The 20,191-nt window shown below is 50.5% G+C and overlaps 1 protein-coding gene and 1 long non-coding RNA gene across 5 annotated transcripts; one reads left to right on the top strand and one right to left on the bottom strand.

Moving 5' to 3' along the window:
* Positions 1-469: 469 nt before the first annotated feature.
* LOC100593687 lies at positions 470-1,741 on the bottom strand. The gene is made up of 2 exons (XR_001114796.1): positions 1,201-1,741; positions 470-980 (listed from the first exon to the last, which is right to left on the bottom strand). It is a non-coding gene; the product is annotated as an uncharacterized LOC100593687 (long non-coding RNA).
* On the top strand, positions 1,727-14,361 carry BOLA3 (bolA family member 3). Of its 4 annotated transcripts, XM_030827723.1 has the most exons (5): positions 1,817-1,901; positions 2,490-3,479; positions 4,429-4,543; positions 4,675-4,797; positions 14,121-14,361. In XM_030827723.1, exons 2-5 carry the CDS (start codon positions 3,447-3,449, stop codon positions 14,255-14,257), a joined length of 408 nt encoding a protein of 135 aa, XP_030683583.1. In that variant the 5' UTR covers positions 1,817-1,901; positions 2,490-3,446; the 3' UTR covers positions 14,258-14,361. The 4 variants fall into 4 exon arrangements, with proteins under 4 accessions (XP_003268730.1, XP_030683582.1, XP_003268731.1 ...); XM_003268682.2 differs by lacking the exons at positions 2,490-3,479; positions 4,675-4,797 and adding an exon at positions 7,340-7,428 and having other exon boundaries at positions 1,727-1,901; XM_030827722.1 differs by lacking the exon at positions 2,490-3,479 and having other exon boundaries at positions 1,803-1,901.
* The last annotated feature ends 5,830 nt before the right edge of the window (positions 14,362-20,191 follow it).

Below are 20,191 nucleotides of genomic sequence, written 5' to 3'. Positions count from 1 at the left end.
TCGCTCTGTCGCCCAGGCTGGAGTGCAATGGCGCGGTCTTGGCTCTCTGCAACCGCCGCCTTCCGGGTTCAAGCGATTCTCCTGCCTCCGCCTCCTGAGTAGCTGGGATTAGAGACATGCGCCGCCACGCCCGGCTAATTTTGTATTTTTAGCAGAGACGGGGTTTCACCATGTTGGTCAGGCTGGTCCCGAACTCCTGACCTCGGATGATCCACCCGCCTCGGCCTCCCAGAGTACTGGGATTACAGGCATGAACCACCACGCCCAGCCAGGATCCATTTATTTAGTTCCAGAAAAGTCCCTCTACCAATTCTCACTGGTCTGGCTCAGACCATGGGGCCGACCCTAAACCAATTTCTGGTTAGCCAGACTTGGGTCCTGTTTCCATTCCTAGAGCTGGGGATAGGTGCGCCTCATCTAAACCATGCTGTCTGAATAGCAAGAGAATGGTTCACCATTACTACCCTGCTTGAGAAAAAAATTTTTTGACAGTTTAAATTGCATCATTGACAGCAATGAAGAAAACTTAGAAGTTAGCAAATCATCTCTAAACATTTTAAAAGAATGAAGCAGAAAATTTAAGACAGGCTAGTAATTGATCCAAGGGAGAAATTCTGAAGGCCAGAACATAGGAGTCAGTTAATATTGTCATAAATAATTTAGACAATATCCATATATAACAACTATAGGTCCAATCCATCCAAGTGCAACGCTGAAGGGACGTATTGATTGCATAGGCCAGAATGTTGGCAAAAAGCTGGTAAATCCTGCAGGATGCCACCAGACCACGTGCTGCAAACAACAGCTAGAGGAGAGGCTTGGTTGAATTTCGGCCTTGACTGGTCTGAAGACTTCAGAGGCGGGACGAATTTGCGGACGGTTCTACCCCATCCCACATGGCGTCAGCTTCCCTTCCATTCTCATGACTCCATGGTCCATGGCTCCAACCTGGGCCTCTGTTAGGCTGTGTCCTGTGGCACCTTAAACTCAGGCAAATTAAAAACTGTTCGTGGACTCTGCTCAGCCCCCACCTAACCCTCCATCCAAGTCATTGTCCAAGCCAGAAACTGGAGTCATCTCAGATATCTTTCCCACCCTCACCTCCACGTGCAGTCGCTCGATTCCATTCACCTCCTAAGTGTCTCAGTTCATTCTCCCATCCCTCCCGCCGCTGGTTTAGTTAGGCCCCTCCATTCTCACCTGGACCATCGCAGTAGCCTCGGAGCTTCTGACTGTGTCTCTGGTTGCAGCCCCTACACCCCGTCCTCCTCAGAGGAGCAGAGCGATCTTTCTAAGCGCGAATCAAAGCGTTCCACGAGTCCCCGCACCTGGAGCGAAGGCCAAGCTCCTCAGCTTAGAAGCTAGGCTGCCAGAGTAGGGAGTGGGAATGGAAAAGTACATCAGGGGCACGAGGGGTATTCGGATGAGGGAAGGCCAGTATCGGGCGCCGAGACCTTGGAGTGTTTCTGAGCTGAGGAGGAAGGAGATTTTCACGCGGACAAGGGGACCCTATCCATGAAACAGGCCCTGGGGAGACCGAAGAAGCGCGGCGCGAGCGAAGGCAGAGGGCGGGGCCCCGAGGCCGGCAGGCGCTGCAGTGTCGGGGGTGGCGAGTTAGCCAGGGCCAGGGGATGCCGGGGTGGGGCCGGGAGGCCGGCAGCCTCCGGGGGCTGAGCCAGGCGACCGGAGGCCTCAGGGGCGGGGCCTTGAGGACTGGGGCGGGGCCAGGAGGCTGACGGCCTCCGGGCGGCAGGGGGCGGCCTCTCCCACGGCGGCTGTTCTCGGTCCCCCGCTCCGCGTCTTTCGGGCATACAGTGACCTCGGGCGGCGGGTCGCGTCGGCCGGGCATGGCTGCATGGAGCCCGGCCGCGGCAGCGCCTCTGCTCCGCGGGATCCGCGGGGTGAGCGCGGGCAGGGTCGGGGCTGCTCTCCCCGGGACGGGGGCTGCGGAGGGACCGCGGGGCAGGCGGCTGTAGGGGCTTGAGGACCGGCTCCCGGAGGGCGCGCGCGGCACCGGCGATGGGGGGCTCCTCTTCCTTTGTCTCATTCATTCTTTCATTCATTCATTCACTCAGCGACAACGGCATTCGAAATTTCAAGCTCTGGCGCGCTCTGGGGGAGCTCCCGAGCTGGGTGGAGGTTGGAGGTCAGGCGGACAGACACATGAACAGCCATAATACTGCGGGCACAGGAAAAAAAAGGATTGATTTACCGAGCAGAAGACAGGAGTCATAGCCAAGAGTCAAGGCGTGGGTGCAGGGGACTGCAGCGGGGCCGGGGCCTTGAGAAGGTCGACTGGGCCTCTGACCTTGATCCTCCTCTAAATCCCACACTACAGGAGCAGAACCCAAGCAGGGGGCACTTCCCACGCGCTCTCCTAATCTCTCCCCCTTTCTGATCCATCCTTTGCTTCAGCTCATACCATTCTTTCTCTTAATTTTCATTTTCCTTCTCCCCTGGTTCTGAACCTGCCTGCCCTGTGCATGAAGAGAAGTTCTTCCACTGCGGTGACTTTCAGCGTGGACAGTGATCATCCGGGGATGTCAGTTGATTGTTCCACTAAACGCCGCTGCCCACAGATCCGCTAAGATGAAAGGCTTCTCCCAAGGATTCTGCAACGCTCACCACTCTCATCCCTTAGTAGCTGCCGATTCTGTCTGCCGTCTGGTTACTCTCTGCCTTTACCCCCAAGATTCTGTCCCCAGAAGCAGCTCCACCCCACCCTCACTCCCGGCAATCCTGTCCAGCCTCTCAACATCGAGTTTCTGTCCCTCCATACAGCAGGCAGACAATCACACTCTGGACCTTTCTCCTGTCCTGCATTTCTGTCCCTAATTGAATAGTTCTTCCCCTGCTCATTCATTCATCCAGCACCAAGTGCCTCTGAGGGCCTGCCCTGGGGTCAGCACTGGGATGCTGCTGGACTCATTCCTGGCCTATAAGACCAGTGGTGAGAGAGCCAGTGCACAGCTCATTTTAAAGGAGGTGCTCTGAGATTGTGTGACACAGGACCCCACTCTGAGCTATCAGGAAGGACTGAGGGGTAGACGGGTGGGACCTTCAGCACCAGCACCCATGAACGGCCCTAGTGTCCTCCAACCTGTCATCCACATCTAGTCAGGGACCAGTGCCCGGTGCTTCCGTCATTGTAATGCCTCTTACTTGGGCATCTCTCCTGACTCACTCCAGAAGGCACTGTTTCCTGCAGGTTACTTTGGTACCATGAGCCTGGGTTCCATCACCTGGAGTCCCATCTCCTGTCCGATACAGTCCACAATCTTTAGCCTGGCATTCAAGGCCTGCCACACTCCATTCCCAGTCTGCCTTTTCAGCATGCCCTCAGCCCAGCCAAGTGACTGCCAACCTACCTTTCTGCTCCTTCACTACTAACTGTTGAGACGTGTTCCATCAGAAACACGGGCTCCCCTGGCCGGGCGCGGTGGCTCATGCCTGTAATCCTAGGATTTTGGGAGGTTGAGGTTGGTGGATCACCTGAGGTCAGGGGTTTGAGACCAGCCTGGTCAACATGGTGAAACCTCGTCTCTACTAAAAATACAAAAATTTGCCGAGCGTGGTGGTGGGTGCCTGGAATCCCAGCTACTCAGGAGGCTGGGGCAGGAGAATCGCTTGAACCCGGAAGGTGGAAGTTGCAGTGAGCTGAGATTGTGCCACTGCACTCCAGCCTGGGTAACAGAGAAAAACTCTGTCTCAAAAAAAAAAAAAAAAGAAACACAAACACAGGTTCCCCCATGGTAGCCATTGGGGAAGGGGTGTTGTTGCCAATGGTAAACAACCTACAGATGTTCCTTCTTCAGGTTCTTTCATAGAATTCTGACTTTGCTCCCCAGTGAGAAGGAGTGCATGATGAAGGATAGCTGGCTAATTGAGCAGTGGGCTGTGAAGTCACATCCCACTGGGGAGGGCGAGACATGTTAATCAGGCCTAAAGGCGGGGGAGTGTGGAATTTGGCCCCACCATCCAGGGCAGTGGATGCTGAATGGCCTAGTGGTGTGGATCTGAGGCAGGCTGCCCAGCTTTTCTGGCTCTGTATCTTCTTAACAAATTCAACCTTGGGCACATTACTGTGTGCCTCAGTTTCCTTACCTATAAAACCATCGGCATAATAGTGTCACACAACATTATGAGGAATCAAACATTTCTTGAATTAGGTTTGGGGCCTCTTTTCTCGGAGTCAAATTGAGTTATTAACAATCATCCTCTCCCCGCCAATAAAAGTTTATTCTGTGTTCTGGGGCACTTAAATGGACTCCTGATACCACAGAGCCCCTCTGACATAACCCATGGCTGTGCTGGCAAGGGCTCAGGGGCCTGCCTTGCAGGGGAATGGCAGGCGGGCCTGCACAGTGGCCCAGCTCGGGGGCAATAGCATCTCCCTCTGCCCTGACCTTCCTCTCTGTTCTGTGGCAGCTTCCACTTCACCATCGGATGTTTGCCACCCAGACTGAGGGGGAGCTCAGAGTGACCCAAATTCTCAAAGAAAAGTTCCCACGAGCTACAGCTATAAAAGTCACTGACATTTCAGGTAAGGTTTCTCTATTCTTCCCACGGCACTTTGATAAGATTTTGCCCTTTGGAAGGATAGAGGGTCAGGGGCTTGGAGGAGGGGGCTTGCTGCTGGTGAGTGGCTTCTCAAGATGTGTTGCTGCTGCACAGGTGGAGCTCGGCTGCCCCCACCTCATGGGATGGCAGTCAGGATTCAGAAATATCAGCGGGAAACTGAGGACAAGGCGCAGCTGGGAGGACTCAAGGTTGCCAGCCTGGCTCAGCTCAGACAAGGTCTCTCTCAGTCACCCTAGAGCTCAGGTCCACAGTCTGTCATTTGACTTTGCTTTAATTTTCCCCCATTCTTCTGACACCCTAAGATATCAGAGCTGGAGTGGCCCCCAGAAAGGTTTTCTTCAGCTGCCTTACTTTCGCCAAGAGGAAACGAGCCCAGAGAAGCCAAAGGAATTGCCCAGCTCCTCATAGGGAAGAGACAGTGGAACTGGAACCAGAACCGGGACTCAGGGGAGACTCTGTCCTAAGCCCAGTTACCAGCCCCAGCCAAGCGCTGTCCTTCTCAGGCGGCCACTGGCACCTAGAAGTTCAGGCTGGCAGTGTGTTAGGAGCAGGCTGGAGAAGCAACTTCTGCACCCACAGGATGGGGAAGATAGGCCCTTTATCCACACACACACACACACATACACACAGAACGGCCGCTGGATAGGCATCAGCCTGAATCTCTCCACACCCAGAGGCAGCCTTTGCCACTCAGCATTGCCATGAGGGCTCACTGACTTTACTGAGAACATAAAATTTCCAAGGATTGAGGAGAAAGTTTAGAAAGTAGATTTTATTCTGGAAACCACAGGAAATAAATCAATCTAAAGATCTGCTGGGGTTTGGGAGCAGTGGCTCACACCTGTAATCCCAGCAGTTTGGGAGGCTGAGGCAGGTGGATCACGAGGTCAGGAGTTCAAGACCAGCCTGGCCAACATGGTGAAACCCCCCATCTCTACTAAAAATACAAAAATTAACCGGGCGTGGTGGCATGCGCCTGTAGTCCTGGCTACTCAAGAGTCTGAGGCAGGAGACTTGCTTGAACCCAGGAGGCGGAGGCTGCAGTGAGCCAAGATCATGCCACTGCACTCCAGCCTGGGTGACAGAGCGAGACTGTGTCTCAAAAAAAAAAAAAAAAAAAAAAAAAAAATCTGCTCGGGCCAGGCGCAGTGGCTCATGTCTGTAATCCCAGCACTTTGGGAGGCTGAGGCAGGTGGAGCACCTGAGGTCAGGAGTTCGAGACCAGCCTGGCCAACATGGTGAAACCCCATCTCAACCAGAAATACAAAAAAAAAAAAATTAGCCGGGCATAGCAGCGGGCGCCTGTAATCCCAGCTACTTGGGAGGCTGAGGCAGGAGAATCGCTTGAACCTGGGAGGCAGAGGTTGCAGTGAGCTGAGATTGCACCACTACACTCCAGCCTAGGCGACAAGAGCGAAACTGTCTCAAAAAAAAAAAAAAATCTGCTGGAATGGTACGTCAGGCGAGAGCTCTGCAGGAGTCTTGGGGCAATGCTGAGGCCTTGATGTTATCAGGTCCTGAACTTGCCCCAGGCCCAGGGCAGAGTTAGAGCTTGACTCAGCTCTGGCTCTGCGCAGTCCTGGACAGAGTGCAGAAGGGGAGTTGAGGCTGAGAACCTGGGTTTAACCAAAACTTGGACTCCTAGAGCACATTATAAGAAAAACAGAACAGGCCAGGCGCGGTGGCTCACGCCTGTAATCCCAGCACTTTGGGAGGCCGAGGCGGGTGGATCACGAAGTCGAGAGATCGAGACCATCCTGGCTAACACAGTGAAACCCCGTCTCTACTAAAAATACAAAAAAAAATTTAGCCGGGCATGATGGTGGGCGCCTATAGTCCCAGCTACTCAGGAGGCTGAGGCAGGAGAATGGTGTGAACCTGGGAGGCAGAGCTTGCAGTGAGCCCAGATCGTGCCACTGCACTCCAGCCTGGGCGACAGAGCAAGACTCCATCTCAAAAAAAAAAAGAAGCAGAGCAAAGCCTGTTGAGTACGTTGCACCTCTCATGGCTGTGTTAATCATGCAGGGGACATATTCTTGCCCATGTTATTTCATGCTAGAGCTGTGCGTTTGTCATCAGTCATCAGCACCAGCTCTCCAGCCAGGTGGTGGAAAGCTCAGGCAGGGGGTGGATGGTCCACCAAGCTCTGCCTCAAGGGCTTCACCAAAAAGTTCTCCCCCCAAAACCCAGGATGAAATCCTGGATGCTGTGCTGTGGACCCAGCAGTGCCGGAGACAGCCCCGAGCAGCTCCATGCATAGCATGTTTGCTGTGTCCCTGGCTCTCATGCTCCCCTGGTTCTTTCCTTTCTTTAGATAGTATTACACAGTTTTCAAACCAAATTGTAGTGTATTTTTGCACTTCAAAAACACTGATTGTTGGTCCTTTGGAAGGTGGAACACTGAAATTTCGTTCTTCTCATACTCTTCCGTGGCATTTATTGGCCTAGTGAAAGGAAACACTCTGCACTCCCTAGGCTGTCCATGCTTTGTGCCTTATCTTTCCTGCCCACAAGTGGTAACCCTGGGTGGTGCAGCTGCCTCGCAAAAGGAAGAGCACATTTTGGATTGTGGCAGCCTGTCAGGAGGAGCATGTGGTCAGACTGGAAGCCATGATCTTTTCCTAATGGTCTTAGCAACTTTCCTTTGTGCTGAATGATAATATTCAGACCTTTGGATTGTACAGTACTTCAAGGACATATGGGACCATGGCTGCCATGACTTAATAATTGAAATGCTTTTGAATCATGTTTATTTTAGGAGGTTGTGGGGCGATGTATGAAATTAAAATTGAATCAGAAGAATTTAAGGAGAAGAGAACTGTCCAGCAGCACCAGATGGTTAATCAGGTCAGTAGAGGCAACAGTGCCCCTTGCCACTGGCCTTCAGCCTCCAAAAGGGCCTGCCAAGCAGGGATGGTGGTTTTTGCTGTCAGTTGCAGGAAAGAATAATGCAGTACTGCAATCACGAAACAGGACTCAAGACCTGAGAAAAATCGAATCTGGGAGTATCTGCATTGTGGCAAATAAGAATTTTATTCATAATTGAAGACAGGCTTCCCAATAGTGATTTTGTATGTCCTCGTATAATGCTACCAATGTTTACTGTTATTGTCACATATTGATGAGTATTATCTAAACACAGACAGTGCTAAAAGATACATGTTTTTGTAGATCTGAAGAGGGGTTTTTTGGCCTCTCTTTGGGACTGCTTTACAGATGGGTCAGTTGATGCATGGCATGAGTGAGAATGGCTACAGCTGCCCCAGACCCAATGACAGAACATTTGGGTTCTGAAACATCACGTTCAACCAGCCTAAGGCTCAGTTTGAATATTATCCATATTTATTTTAATTGGAATTTATACCAACTTTGACCCTTGTACCTGTACCTATGAATTTGCCCCTTGTACCTGTACCTATGAATTTGCCCCTTGTACCTGTACCTATGAATTTGCCCCTTGTACTTGTACCTATGAATTTGCCCCCTCACTGGGTGTGTTTGGCATCGTTCTGGAAGGTCTTGCCATTGTGAACTAGAGTTATTTTTGTAAAGCACAGCACTGGTAATGAGCGTCTCTTTGGTGGCCTCTCATGCATTGAGTTCAGGTGTTCTAGACTGCTGTTGACGCATTTCCCCCCACTTCTCTGCGTGCACCCTCCCAGCCGGCCTCTGCCCACTGGTCTCTCTCTTTCTCTATCTGGGCCTTTGCCCAGATTGGACCTTCTGCCTGGGTTGCCCTGCCTCCCGTCCTCCACTCAGCTCAAATGCTGCCTCCCCTCCCTCCCCAGCAGGGAATGAATGCCCTTCCCCCGCACTCCCCAGCCCCCTTTTTTGGCTGTCGGTGTTTTCCATCTTGTGTCCTGAAAACTGACATCTCTGCTGTCTGACCCTGCAACCTGTCAGCCCTTTGTGGACCAGTGCGCTTTGGGATCCATCTTTGTGTTTCTCATGGAAGCTAGCCCTTTGCAGCGGATGTGACCCCTACAGCCCTAAGGCATGCTGGTGGTCTGCTGGGTGCTCCAATCACTGAGCCCTCCCGGAAACTCTTCCAGTCCCATGTGATCTCTGGGGTCAGAATCAAGGTAGAAGACAAGACAGGGAAGACCTGGCTGGCTAGATGATCCCCAACCCGTGGCACTTTGGGTTTTATTCTCAGATCTGTACAAGCCACTTGGTGTGACTGGACCCATAGGTGCTGGTAATTTGAGTGTGTCCCTTGGCCTGAAACCACAGTTACAAGTGGTTAAGGAAGCAGTTTCTGGAACTGGACTTTCCACTTTCAAATCTGGGCTTTGCTACTTTCTAGCCATGTGACCTTGAGCAAGTTTTTCAACCTCACCCTTTGCCTCAGTTTCCTAATTGAGAGTAACAGTACTTGCTTCAAAGGGTTGCTGTGAGGATTCGTGATAAAGTACACGTTGACCACTGACAACACTGCGTGACACATAGTAAGCCTTCCATAAATGTGACCGCCATCACCATCATTGTCATCTCCAACACTGGAAGGAACCTGCACCAGTCTGGGGTGGGGAAGGGCTGTGATTCCCACAGTTTGGGGGAGTGTCACCTCACGGTCTTAGGATTAAGGTGTCCTCTGGCCCCCTATAGCAACATGTGCCTCTCCTCACACTTCCTGAGTAGACAGTCCAGTCACTTGTCTTTCATTCCCCCTCGAAAGCAGGCTCACTGCAGGGCGGGGCTGTGTCCCCCCCACCTAACAAAGGACCTGGCACATGGAAGGAGCCCAGTCAGTATTTCTTGAGAGTTTGCAGACAGTGAGGAGAGTTGGCTTGTGTTTTCTTATTGGCTTACCCATAGAAATTAAGTTTTAGTATCTGAAAGGCATTCTGTTTCAGAGAACTCACATCCTGACATTGGGACACTTTTTAAAAAATATACTTCTTTTTTTTTCCCCACAGAGTCTCACTCTGTCGCCCAGGCTGGAGTGCAGTGGCACTATCTTGGCTCACTGCAACCTCCGCCTCCTGGGTTCAAGCAATTCTCCTGCCTCAGCCTCCCAAGTAGCTGGGACTACAGGCACCCGCCACCACACCTGGCTAATTTTAGTATTTTTAGTAGAGATGGGGTTTCACCATGTTGGCCAGGCTGGTCTCGAACTCCTGACTTCAGGTGATCCACCTGCCTCGACCTCCCAAAGTGCTGGGATTACAGGCATAAGCCACCACGCCCGATCTTAAAAATATAAATTTTTATATTTATATAGAGATGGGGTTCCACTATGCTGCCCAGGCTGGTCTTGAACTCCTTGGCGATCCTCCTGCCTTGGCCTCCCTAAGTGTTGGGATTACAGACGTGAGCCACTGCACCCGGAGCAGCTGCATCCTGAGTTATTCTAGAGGCCTCTCCTCTGCCCCCAGCCAGAACAGCCCTTCTGGCTCAGGACGTGGGGGGTCATGCAGCTCCACAATGGGTGTCTGCAGGCAGCTGACATGAGGGGGTCCCCTGAGCCTGGCCACAGTACATTCTTAGGGGGCTGACACTTGTGTTAAAATATATGGACTTGGTCATAGGCAATTTTAGATGATTTAAGTCTGGGGATGTTGGCTTTGACAGTCGCATGAGAAGAATGAAAATGAAAATCTTCAGGAACAAGTCTGTTGGCCGGCAGGGTCTGAGCCAGGACCTGGAGCTGCCCTGCTCGGGACAGCTATTGGGAATGGGGTTCTGACAGGCACTGCCCTAGGATGAGGCAGAGACCTGGAATCAAGGGGAAGGCAAGGTGGTCACTGGACTCCACTCCCAGGGCCAGCTGGTCTCTTCAGGAGTGAGGTGGGGGTGGGGTAGGTGCCCCATCCAGATGCTCTCATGCCCAGGCTGTTTGGGTGGGGGCCTGGTGTCCTGCTGGGGTGAAGCTTGCCTCATCTATTTTGCCTACTCACCCTGTGCATAGTAATGTTCATCCTGGTGCTGTAGAGTCAGAATTTTCTGCCCAAAAGGCCTGAAAAGGTCACCCAACCCATCCGATACTGGCATCCCTCCTGAGCTTCCCATCAGACTGTCCCTGCGGGATTCCCTGGAGGGGGTGCCCCCTGTCAGCACCCTCAGGAATGGACTCGCTCCTCTGGGACGCTTCTGCGCCAGGCTCGGCCTCTCCCAGGGCCCAGTGCGTCAGCCTTCTCTTGGGAAATATTTACCGGGCATTTGCTGTGGGCCACGCCATAGGAGGCCTAGGTGTTGAGGGTTTTGTACCAGGAGCACCTCCCTACCTGTCCTCCTGCCATCCTGGGGAGGCGGCAGCAAGGGTAGAGTAGGTAGTCACGGTGAGCACTGAGTTGCCTTTTGAGGTGGACAGAGGTGAGATCTGAGCCTCATATTGGGAAATATTGTATGAGGCATTGACCACAGGTGCCCAGCGTCGTGCCTGCCACGTGGAAGGCAGTTGCTAAACAGCTGTTGCCATCTCCCCACCTCCGGCCTCTTTCCAGCTTAGGGGATTGCCCTCCCCTAAGGCGCCTCCACCAATGTCTTTCCCCTGCTCAGAGCCTTTATGTGGCTCCCCTGGTTGCCCAGAATCCAGTCCAGTCTTCCTAGCCTGGGATTGACCATCCTCCATGTGATCTTCCTAAGTCTCCCTGACATGTGCCTACCTCAGTGAATCACAGGAGCTTCCCAGCCTCTCCTCACTTTGCTGTCCTGGGGCAGATGCCCTGTCACTCTTGCCTGCTCCACTTCTGGCTGTCCAGCTCCAGGGCTGCCTCCTGTGTGCGGTCCTTGTGCGTCCACTGCAGTCACCAGTGCAGTAGCTCACCTCGAACACCAGAAGCAGGGCTGTGCCGGCTTGAGTCTGGCAGTCCACTGCTGCCTGCATTCAGTCCATTTGTGTTGGACTTGTGCTACTTTCTCTTACCTTTTTCATTACTTTCCCATGCCTTTTCCTCTGTGTTCCCAGCACCTACTATAGTGCTGTGGGCATAGCAGGTGCTTAAGAATGTTTATCCAAGCTGCATCTTATTACCCATGGGACTTCGGCCAAGTCACTTCCCCCAGCAGGGCCCCAGTTTCCTTAACTGTAGAGTGACCCAGGTGATCTCTAAGACCCTGTGTGGCTGTAAGGGGCTGTAATGTGTATTGGGAAGCCCTCAGGGGTTGCACAGAGAGCAGGAAGAAGGCATCAGGGATGGGGAGTGCACAGGGCCTGAGGGGGTGAAGCCCAGAGGGTTCCTCTGTCCAGGGTCAATCACATGAAGGTGTGACTGGGCCCTCACCCAGCCAAGGTGGACGTAAGAAGGAGAGGCTGGTTGTGGTCCAGGCACAGACACAGTCTCTAGTGAGCATTCCACGCCTGCAGAGAGCAAGTGGCCCAGGGACCTTCGCCCAGTGATTGTATGAGGTTTTTTCCAGGGACATTTCTGCCTGTCTGCAGAGTTGAGGGCCCTGCACTTGATTGTGGAGCTGGAGGGTATGCAGTGTAGGCCAAGTGGGGCAGCTCATTGTCCCCCAACACAACAGGAGCTCCTGGATCAGGGCAAGTCAGGAACATGATGGAAACCAGGTGTGGCCAGGACCTCGGGATACCTGGGTTCATATCCTGATTCCATTACTCACTTGTTTTCTGACTTTGGACAAGGAGTAGACTCTATTTTTTTTTTTTTAATAAAATAAGGGGATGAGACTAGATTGTGTCTAAGGATCTATAAACCTGACACATATATTAGGGTTCTTTATATTGTAAGTGACAGAGACCGAATTAAAATTAGCATAAGCAAACAAAGGGAATTAATTGGCCCATGTAACAAAATTATCTGGTTTCTGGCATATCTAAATTCCTCTCTCTCTCTCTCTCTCTCTCTGAGCTTTCAGCTTCTTTCCCTGTGTTGGTCTCCTTTTCTCCTGCTAAAGATGAGCTTTCTCTCCTTGGTGGGAAACACGGTCCATGGCCACCTCCAATTGATACCATAGCATATTGGCCCAAGAAACAAGGCTCCACTCTCAGAAATCCCAAGGGAGATTCTAAGTGGCCCAATTTGGGTCATGTTCCACCTCAGTCCAATCATAGGCTGGGCCAGTGGCACATAATGACCTCAATATCAGACCAATTGGTAGTTCCACCAGAAGTATACAATAAAGTGGAAAAGGAATTAATTCCCCAAGAGAAGGAGATCACGAAACAGACTAGAAAAGAAAAATGTCCACTCTACTATGATTATCAGATTTTGGCCTAGTATAAAAGGACCTTATTTCTTCCTCTATACTGATTATAAACTTGAGAGGTCCAAGCCCCACTCTGATTCTGTAACCTCTCTTTCTCCCAGCACTACAGGGGCCAAATATCTATTTGACTCTGGTGGTTCCTTCAGATTTGGGCTCTGACACCATTTGTAGCCTTAAAACAAGTCCCATAATTCCTTTGAAACTTTATTTCCTGCTCTGAACCATTGGGGAATTTGTGCTAATTGGTATGATTTTAAAGAACAGCTCATTTTAAAGAATGCTTGATGCTCGAAATAACAAAATACAGGAAACAGCCTAAAAGTTCGCTAGCGGACAGGTTGAAAAGTTATAATACATTCATATAATGGAATACTATGCTGACGCAGAAAAGACTCAGGACACCCATATATGCCTAACATAGAAAGATCTCCAAGATAGATGTTTGGGGGAAGAGCAAAATGTGGAGCAGGAGTGTCCAATCCTTTGGCCTCCTTGGGCCACAATGGAAGAAGAATTCTCTTGGGCCACACATAAAATATACTAACACTAATGATAGCTGATGAGTTTTAAAAAAATTAAAAAAAAATCTCAAAATGTTTTATGAAAGTTTACAAATTTGTATTAGGCCACATTCAAAGCTGTCATGGGCCGTGGGTTGGACAAGCTTGGTGTAATGTGTTTGAAATGTTAACCATTTGCGTTTTAAAGGGTCATGGGGTGAACTATATTAGCTTGAATATGCCTGGTGAATATGCATTTTCAAGGCCCTGTAAAGTACACAAGAAACTGGCCAGGTGCGGTGGCTCACGCTTGTAATTCCAGCACTTTGGGAAGCCAAGACAGGCAGATTGCTCCAGTCCAGGAGTTCACAACCAGCCTGGGCAATATAGTGAGACCCTGTCTACAAAAAATAAAAAAGTTAGGCATGGTGGCATGTGCCTGAAGTCCCAGCTACCCGGGAGGCTGAAGCAGGAAGATTGTTTGAGCCCAGGAGGCGGAGTTTGCAGTAAGCCGATATCGCGCCAGTGCACTCCAACTTGGGCGCTAGAGCGAGACCCTGACAAAAAAAAAAAAAAGATACACACAAAAAAAAGGAGCCACGTTCTTTTGGGAATGAGGGTGGAAACTGGGGAGATGGACAGGTGTAGCAGGGAGACTTCCCTGTATGCCTTTTTGTACCTTTGAATCTATAAATCATGTTAGATATTATTGATTAAAAAAATTGTTTCTCAAAAAAAGGAAAAATTGCTTAAACAAAGCACATACAAAGTCTCCTTCAGATGCAGAGCTGTATAAAAATACTCTCAGAGAATTACTGTAATCAACGTCAAATACACAAAAACTGATGATGCTGTTTTCTTACTTAGGCACTAAAAGAAGAAATCAAAGGAATGCATGGATTGCGGATATTTACCTCTGTCCCCAAACACTGACCACGCCCTGGCTGCATAGATGCTGCTGCTTACGACCTTGGATGAACTTCACTGACATCATTCTTCCCTAAGCAGTCACCAAAAAATTTATATATTTTGGTCATATACATTTCCATATTATAATTATAGAAGATGTATAATCTATTTAGATGTTAATTAAAGGAAACAACTGAAACTTTTGAAGGGTCATTAGTAATGTTTCAGGTTCCTTTATTTTGGCCAAAGGGGTCTCGTCTTTAGACAGTTCTGTCCTGCTGCTACAGAGAGAGAATGCAGTGCCAGCTTTTTGTCTTGTGAAGAGGTTTTCCTGTTTCTTCCCCTCCACGAAACTGCTCAGGCCTCTTCATCTTACTGAAACAAAGAAAAGATCCTTTACTATTGCTGTTCTTTTCCTTTATCATTCTTTTCTTCCCCCTCTAAACTTCTTACGTGAATGACCTTGGACCCTCAATTTCTTATGCTCTGAAATGGACTCTGAAGATTTGGGGGTGCCAGGATCTGGGTTCTTTTCCTGTGTTTGAAGATCCTCCACCCTTTGATTCTTGGTAGGAAGCAGAGCCCACCTCCCACGACAGAAGCTGAAAAGGCTTACTTTCCCTGCCTCCCTCACAGCTGAGGCACAGGCAGACGTTCCAGACTCAGCCAATCAGATGGACCTGCCCTGAACTTGGGAGCAAGTGACACTGAGGAGCAGGGACAGTGGGACATCCATTCCTGCTGCAGCCATGGCCACAACATCTGGTGTTCTGGATGGTGTTGGTGGCAGCTGATTGAGTGCTATAAGCTGCTCTCTCTGGAGTCCATGGCGGTGGTCAGTGTCTGGGTCTGCTGTGTGATTTGGGCTCCAGCCACGGAGCCTTCCTTGTCCCTGTTTTCAGCAGCTGGTTCGCCAGTGTTCCCAGACATCTTGTGACTGTCCCCACAGACTTTCACTAAATTATTTTCTGCTCCCATCAGCCAGCACCTGTGTTACCATGGTAGTGGAAGGTTGACCATCCACTCCTCTCTCATACTCCTTTGCCTTTCATGGAACCGACCACCAGAGAAGTTAGGGGTCACTATTGGTTCTGAAGGTACCTCGCTAAGAAATGAGGACATGAAGATATAACAACCTTGGGCCCCAGGTTTTTGGGGGCAGAAAAAAATTTCAAATATTCTGTTCATACACTGTGCCCCCGTTTTGTAATTTTAAAATATTCTCTATCTGCACAGTGGGGTTGGGAAGAATTGGTACCTGCCAGGGCAGAACTGCCTCTTACAAGCAGTAGAATCACTCAGTAGTATCAGAGCTGAGAAGGATGGGACAAAACAGACAACTGCCTGAAGGCCCGAGCCACCTCTGAAACAGCTAGACACCCCAGGGACGGCTTCCAGGTGATATGGTGAGGAAACACCCAAGCTTGGAATCCCAGAGGCCAGCAGGACAGCAGTGGTCAATGAGAATGGAGAGACCTCAAAATTAGACACACTGATTCCCTGCGTGGAACCGATCTGTCTTTCTCTTAAGAGTGGGCTCAACAGTGATCTTCTAAAGAACAGAATAGGCCAGCTGTGGTGGCTCACACCTGTAATCCTGGCACTTTGAGAGGCTGAGGGGGGCGGATCACAAGGTCAGGAGTTTGAGACCAGCCTGACCAACATGGTGAAACCCCGTCTCTACTAAAAATACAAAAATTAGCCAGGCATGGTGGCATGTGCCTGTAATCCCAGCTACTCAAGAGGCTGAGGCAGGAGAATCGCTTGAACCTGGGAGGGATAAGTTGCAGTGAGCCAAGATTGTGCCACTGCACTCCAGTCTGGGTGACAGAGCGAGACTCCGTCTCAAAAAAACAAACAAAAAACAGAATAAAGTGAAAGTGACCTGCAGTTTCAGAGAATACATCATGTAAGGCACAGTGGCTTTCTCCTTGCTCTCTCCCTTGGATTGTTTGCTCTGAGGGAAGGCAGCCATGTTGTGAGGACACTCAAGCAGCCTGCGGAGAGGTCCATGTGGTGAGAAACTGAGGCCTTTTACCAACAGCCAGTCAAACAGACCTGCCAACAGCCAGCACAGAATGAGGCCTTCTGCCAGGACAATAGCCATGTGGGTGAGCCACCTTGGAAGTGGATCCTTCAGTCACTGTCAAGCCATCAGAAGACTGCAGCCCCAGCTGGCATCCTGACTGCAGGTTGAGCCAGAGCCACTCAGCTGAGATACTCCCCAATTTCTGACCAAGAGAAACTGTGAAATACATATATGTGTTTGTTTTTTAAGCCAGTGTTTGGGGTTACATTTTTATGCAGCAATTGATAATTAATATGTTTGTTCATTACTGAAGGAACACGGGGGCCTCTCACTTATTGACAGACGGGTTGAGGAGCCAAACTTCAGGCTGGGCACGGTGGCTCACGTGTGTAATCCCAGCACTTTGGGAAGCTGAGGTGGGTGGATCACTTGAGGTCAGGAGTTCAAGACCAGCCTGGCCAACATGGTGAAACCTTGTCTCAACTAAAAAAAAAAAAAAATACAAAAATTAGCCAGGCATAGTGGCACATGCCTGTAGTCCCAGCTACTCAGGAGGCTGAGGCAGGAGAATCTCTCGAACCTGGGAAGCAGAGGCTTCAGTAAGCCAAGATCGTGCTACTGCATTCCAGCCTGGATGACAGAGCCAGACTCCGTATCAAAAAGAAGAAAAGGAAAAAAAAAAAAAAAAAGAAAGAAAGAAAAGAAAAAGAGCCAAATTGCAGAAAGGATACAGGTCCAGCTAAGAGTCAGGAACACCAGTGCCACTGGGTCTCCCCTTCATCTGCTGTCCCTTCCTCTCTGCAGATCAGCTTTATTATCTCTCACTCTAGATTGGCATCTGCCACACAGTGGTGACTTGAATGCCAGTACCTCTTAATTTATATATTTTAATGTCCAGGCCAGGCAGATGTGGTGGCTCACATCTGTAATCCCAACACTTTGGGAGGCAGAGATGGGAGAATTGCTTCAGCCAAGGAGTTTGTGACCAGCCTGGGCAACAAGTAAGACACTGTTTCTACAAAAAATAAAAAAAAAATTAGCCAGTTGTGGTGACATGCACCCGTAGCCCTAGCAACTCTGGAGGCTGAGGCAGCAGGATCACTTGAGCCCAGGAGTTTGACGCTGCAGTAAGCTGTGATCGTGTCATTGCACTCAGCCTGGATGGCACACAGTGAGGTCCTGTTCAGGCTGTGGGAAGAGCAGACTTTCTTTTCAAGTTCCCAGGAGGGCCTCTGTTTGGCTCATCTTGAATTAGGAGCCACCTGGCCTAACGCGTTGGAAGAGCAGACTTTTTTCAAGTTCCTGAAAGGCCTCTGATTGGCTCATCTTGAATTAGGAGCCACGTGGACTAATCAGGTGGAGTCCGGGGGCATATAAAATTGCAGTCTCTAGCTGGACTCTGGCTTTTAGTGGAGAGAGAAGGCGTTACCGAAAGAAGAGGGGGTTCTATTCTTCAAAGAAGGGCTGGGACAAAGCAGCAGATGTTCTTGACTGGAGGAAAAGATAAGTGTGGCTTTGTGGGCCAAGCCGCCTAGGAACCTCCGGACCCCAGAAGACAGGGAACTCTTCCTTCTGCTTCACCCCACCCACAACCAGAGAACTCTTCGGGCTTGTGAACTGTGTAATCCCCTAAATGCTTCTAAATCTCGAAACAAGTAGGGCCCCCCCACCCAGTTGTTCTTCCCCCCAAATTAAAAGGAAAGTTGGGAGAGGAATCACAGGTTTTTTTAATTGACGGATTAGAAAAGGAGAAGAACGTGTTTAATCCCAGTGGCTAGAGTATAGCATTGCATCGGATGCAGCCACCTCCTAGCTTTTTGATTAAGTGTTGCTTGTGGAAAGTGCTAGGTTCACATGAGAGGTCTTCTGAGCTCAGTGTCCTTTTAAAAACAGTGTGCAGTTTTCCAGTGGAAAACCCAAAGTGCCCTGAGGTGCCCGCTGACTGGGCAAGTCAGTGTAGGGGAAACCACCTGCTCCACAGCCCTCCCGTGGGCATATTTTGTTCCTGGGTTCCTGTAGTGCCCCTCAGCCCTGGTTAGACCACCTAACTAGCAGTGTAGGGAACAGGGTGGCCAGTAACCTGAGAGAGGACCTGAGGCTGCAAAGCCCCACCCAGACACAGACTGGTTAGGAGCCAATGGTTTCAATTCCCTTTCTTGGGAATCCAGAGTGGGAAAGGTGAATGACCCGCGGAGAGCCAGTCCACCGACCAGACAATGACTGCTGGAGTGCTCAGGGCAAACGGACCTGCGAATCCAAATCGGGAAGTGTGGAGATAATGGACTGGAGAGGCCAAAGTTGAACAAATGGACTGAGAAGGTCATGAATGAAGGGTTGTGGCAAGAACGTGCTAAGAGAAAGCAGGCATTGAAATAAAGAAGATACAGTGATTCCCACTCTGGCTGCAAATTCGAACCACCTGGGATAATTACAAATATCCCTTCCTGGGTCCCTGCAAGATTTAAGAGTCTCATTAGTGAGAGAACGGGAGAGCGGAGGCACGGAGACCAGGTAAGTCACTGTACTGGGGGAACTCTCCTCTCTATCCCCTACCAGCTCCCCAGGCCTGCCCTGCCCACCGCAGTTCCCCTCCGTCCAACCCCTTTTCCCTCGATGGGGCTACTGCGTATCCATTAATTCACCTCGCCTCCACCCCCTCACCCATTTGCGGGGAACTGCCCCCCAATCTCTAATTCCGCGGGGTGAACAGCGGGAGCACTCCCAGGCAGCCAGAGCCCGGGCAGGCCCGACGTGGCCTGCGCGCAGAAGATGCCTATCCTGGAAAATGGTCGCAGCCGGCAGTGGTCTGTTAATCCTCTCATCAGAAAGCAGCCCGACGAGCCTGCGGTCCCACAGGCCGGCTCTATCCACAGGGTGCACCCAAGCACAGAGAAGGTGGAGATGAAGGGACGGGAGGGGGTTCCGCCGCCCTCAATCCCCGGGTCCAGACGTTGTTGGAGAGCAGCAAGCGCGCCCTAGTCCGCGCTTCCTCGCCACGACTCTGCAAGAAATGTCTTACATAAGACACTCACTCTTGGCTCAAGTCCGCCAGCGTTGGCTTGTAAGCTCCAGGTCCCTTCTTCGGGCTACCTAAAGGAGCGCAACCCGCAGAGCGCGCACTCTTGCACGTTCACCGCCTCTCCACTCCCTGCCCAATCAGCCAACATTTGTACCTGCACTGGCGCTAATATTGCTGGTCGGGCTATGCTCTACCCTTAGGCACCTCATTCTAGGAAGCTGACCTCATTTCTTAGCTCCTGGTAAGATACCCTGTGGCTGTGAATTTAAAAGAGCATTTGTGTAATTTATTTTTTCTGTAAGGAAAATGTGTTTAGAGTGGCAGATGAGAGTACACCTAAAAGATGCCCGATGGGTTCTTTTCTTTTGCAATAAGACTACAAAGAAGCAACCATAGTGACTATGGTCAAACAAAACTGTGAACCCAAGTGTCTATACTACAGCTAACTTTTTTTTTTTTTTTTTTTTTTTTTTGAGACGGAGTCTTTGTCCCCCAGGCTGGAATACAGTGGCGCGATCTCCGCTCACTGCAACCTCTGCCTCCCGGGTTCAAGCGATTCTTCTGCCTCAGCCTCCCAAGTAGCTGGGATTACAGGCGCCTGCCACCGAGCCAGCTGATTTTTGTGTTTTTTAGTAGAGATGGCGTTTCACCATGTTGGCCAGGCTGGTCTCGAACTCCTGACCTCAGGTGATCCGTCCACCTCGGCCTCCCAAAGTGCTGGGATTACAGGCGTGAGCCACTGCGCCTGGCCTAAAGCCAGCTGTTAAAGCAGCCACCAGGGAATTCAGTGTGAGTGTAACAACAGACTCCTGCCTCTCTCCGGAAAATATAAAAACAAAAAAGTCATTGGGGGCACAAAAGATGGTCACATAAAACAGTAAAACAACTGATGTTCAAGTAATGCCTTTAAGGTTTTTTCAATTTATTTTTATTTTTTTGAGACAGGGTCTTTCTCTGTCTCCCAGACTGGAGCGCAGTGGT

Source organism: Nomascus leucogenys, chromosome 14 (genome assembly GCF_006542625.1).
Source record: "Nomascus leucogenys isolate Asia chromosome 14, Asia_NLE_v1, whole genome shotgun sequence".
NCBI classification, from domain to species: Eukaryota; Metazoa; Chordata; class Mammalia; order Primates; family Hylobatidae; genus Nomascus; species Nomascus leucogenys.
Note: the sequence above shows the minus strand (reverse complement) of the source record. Positions and strands in the feature narration are given on the sequence as shown.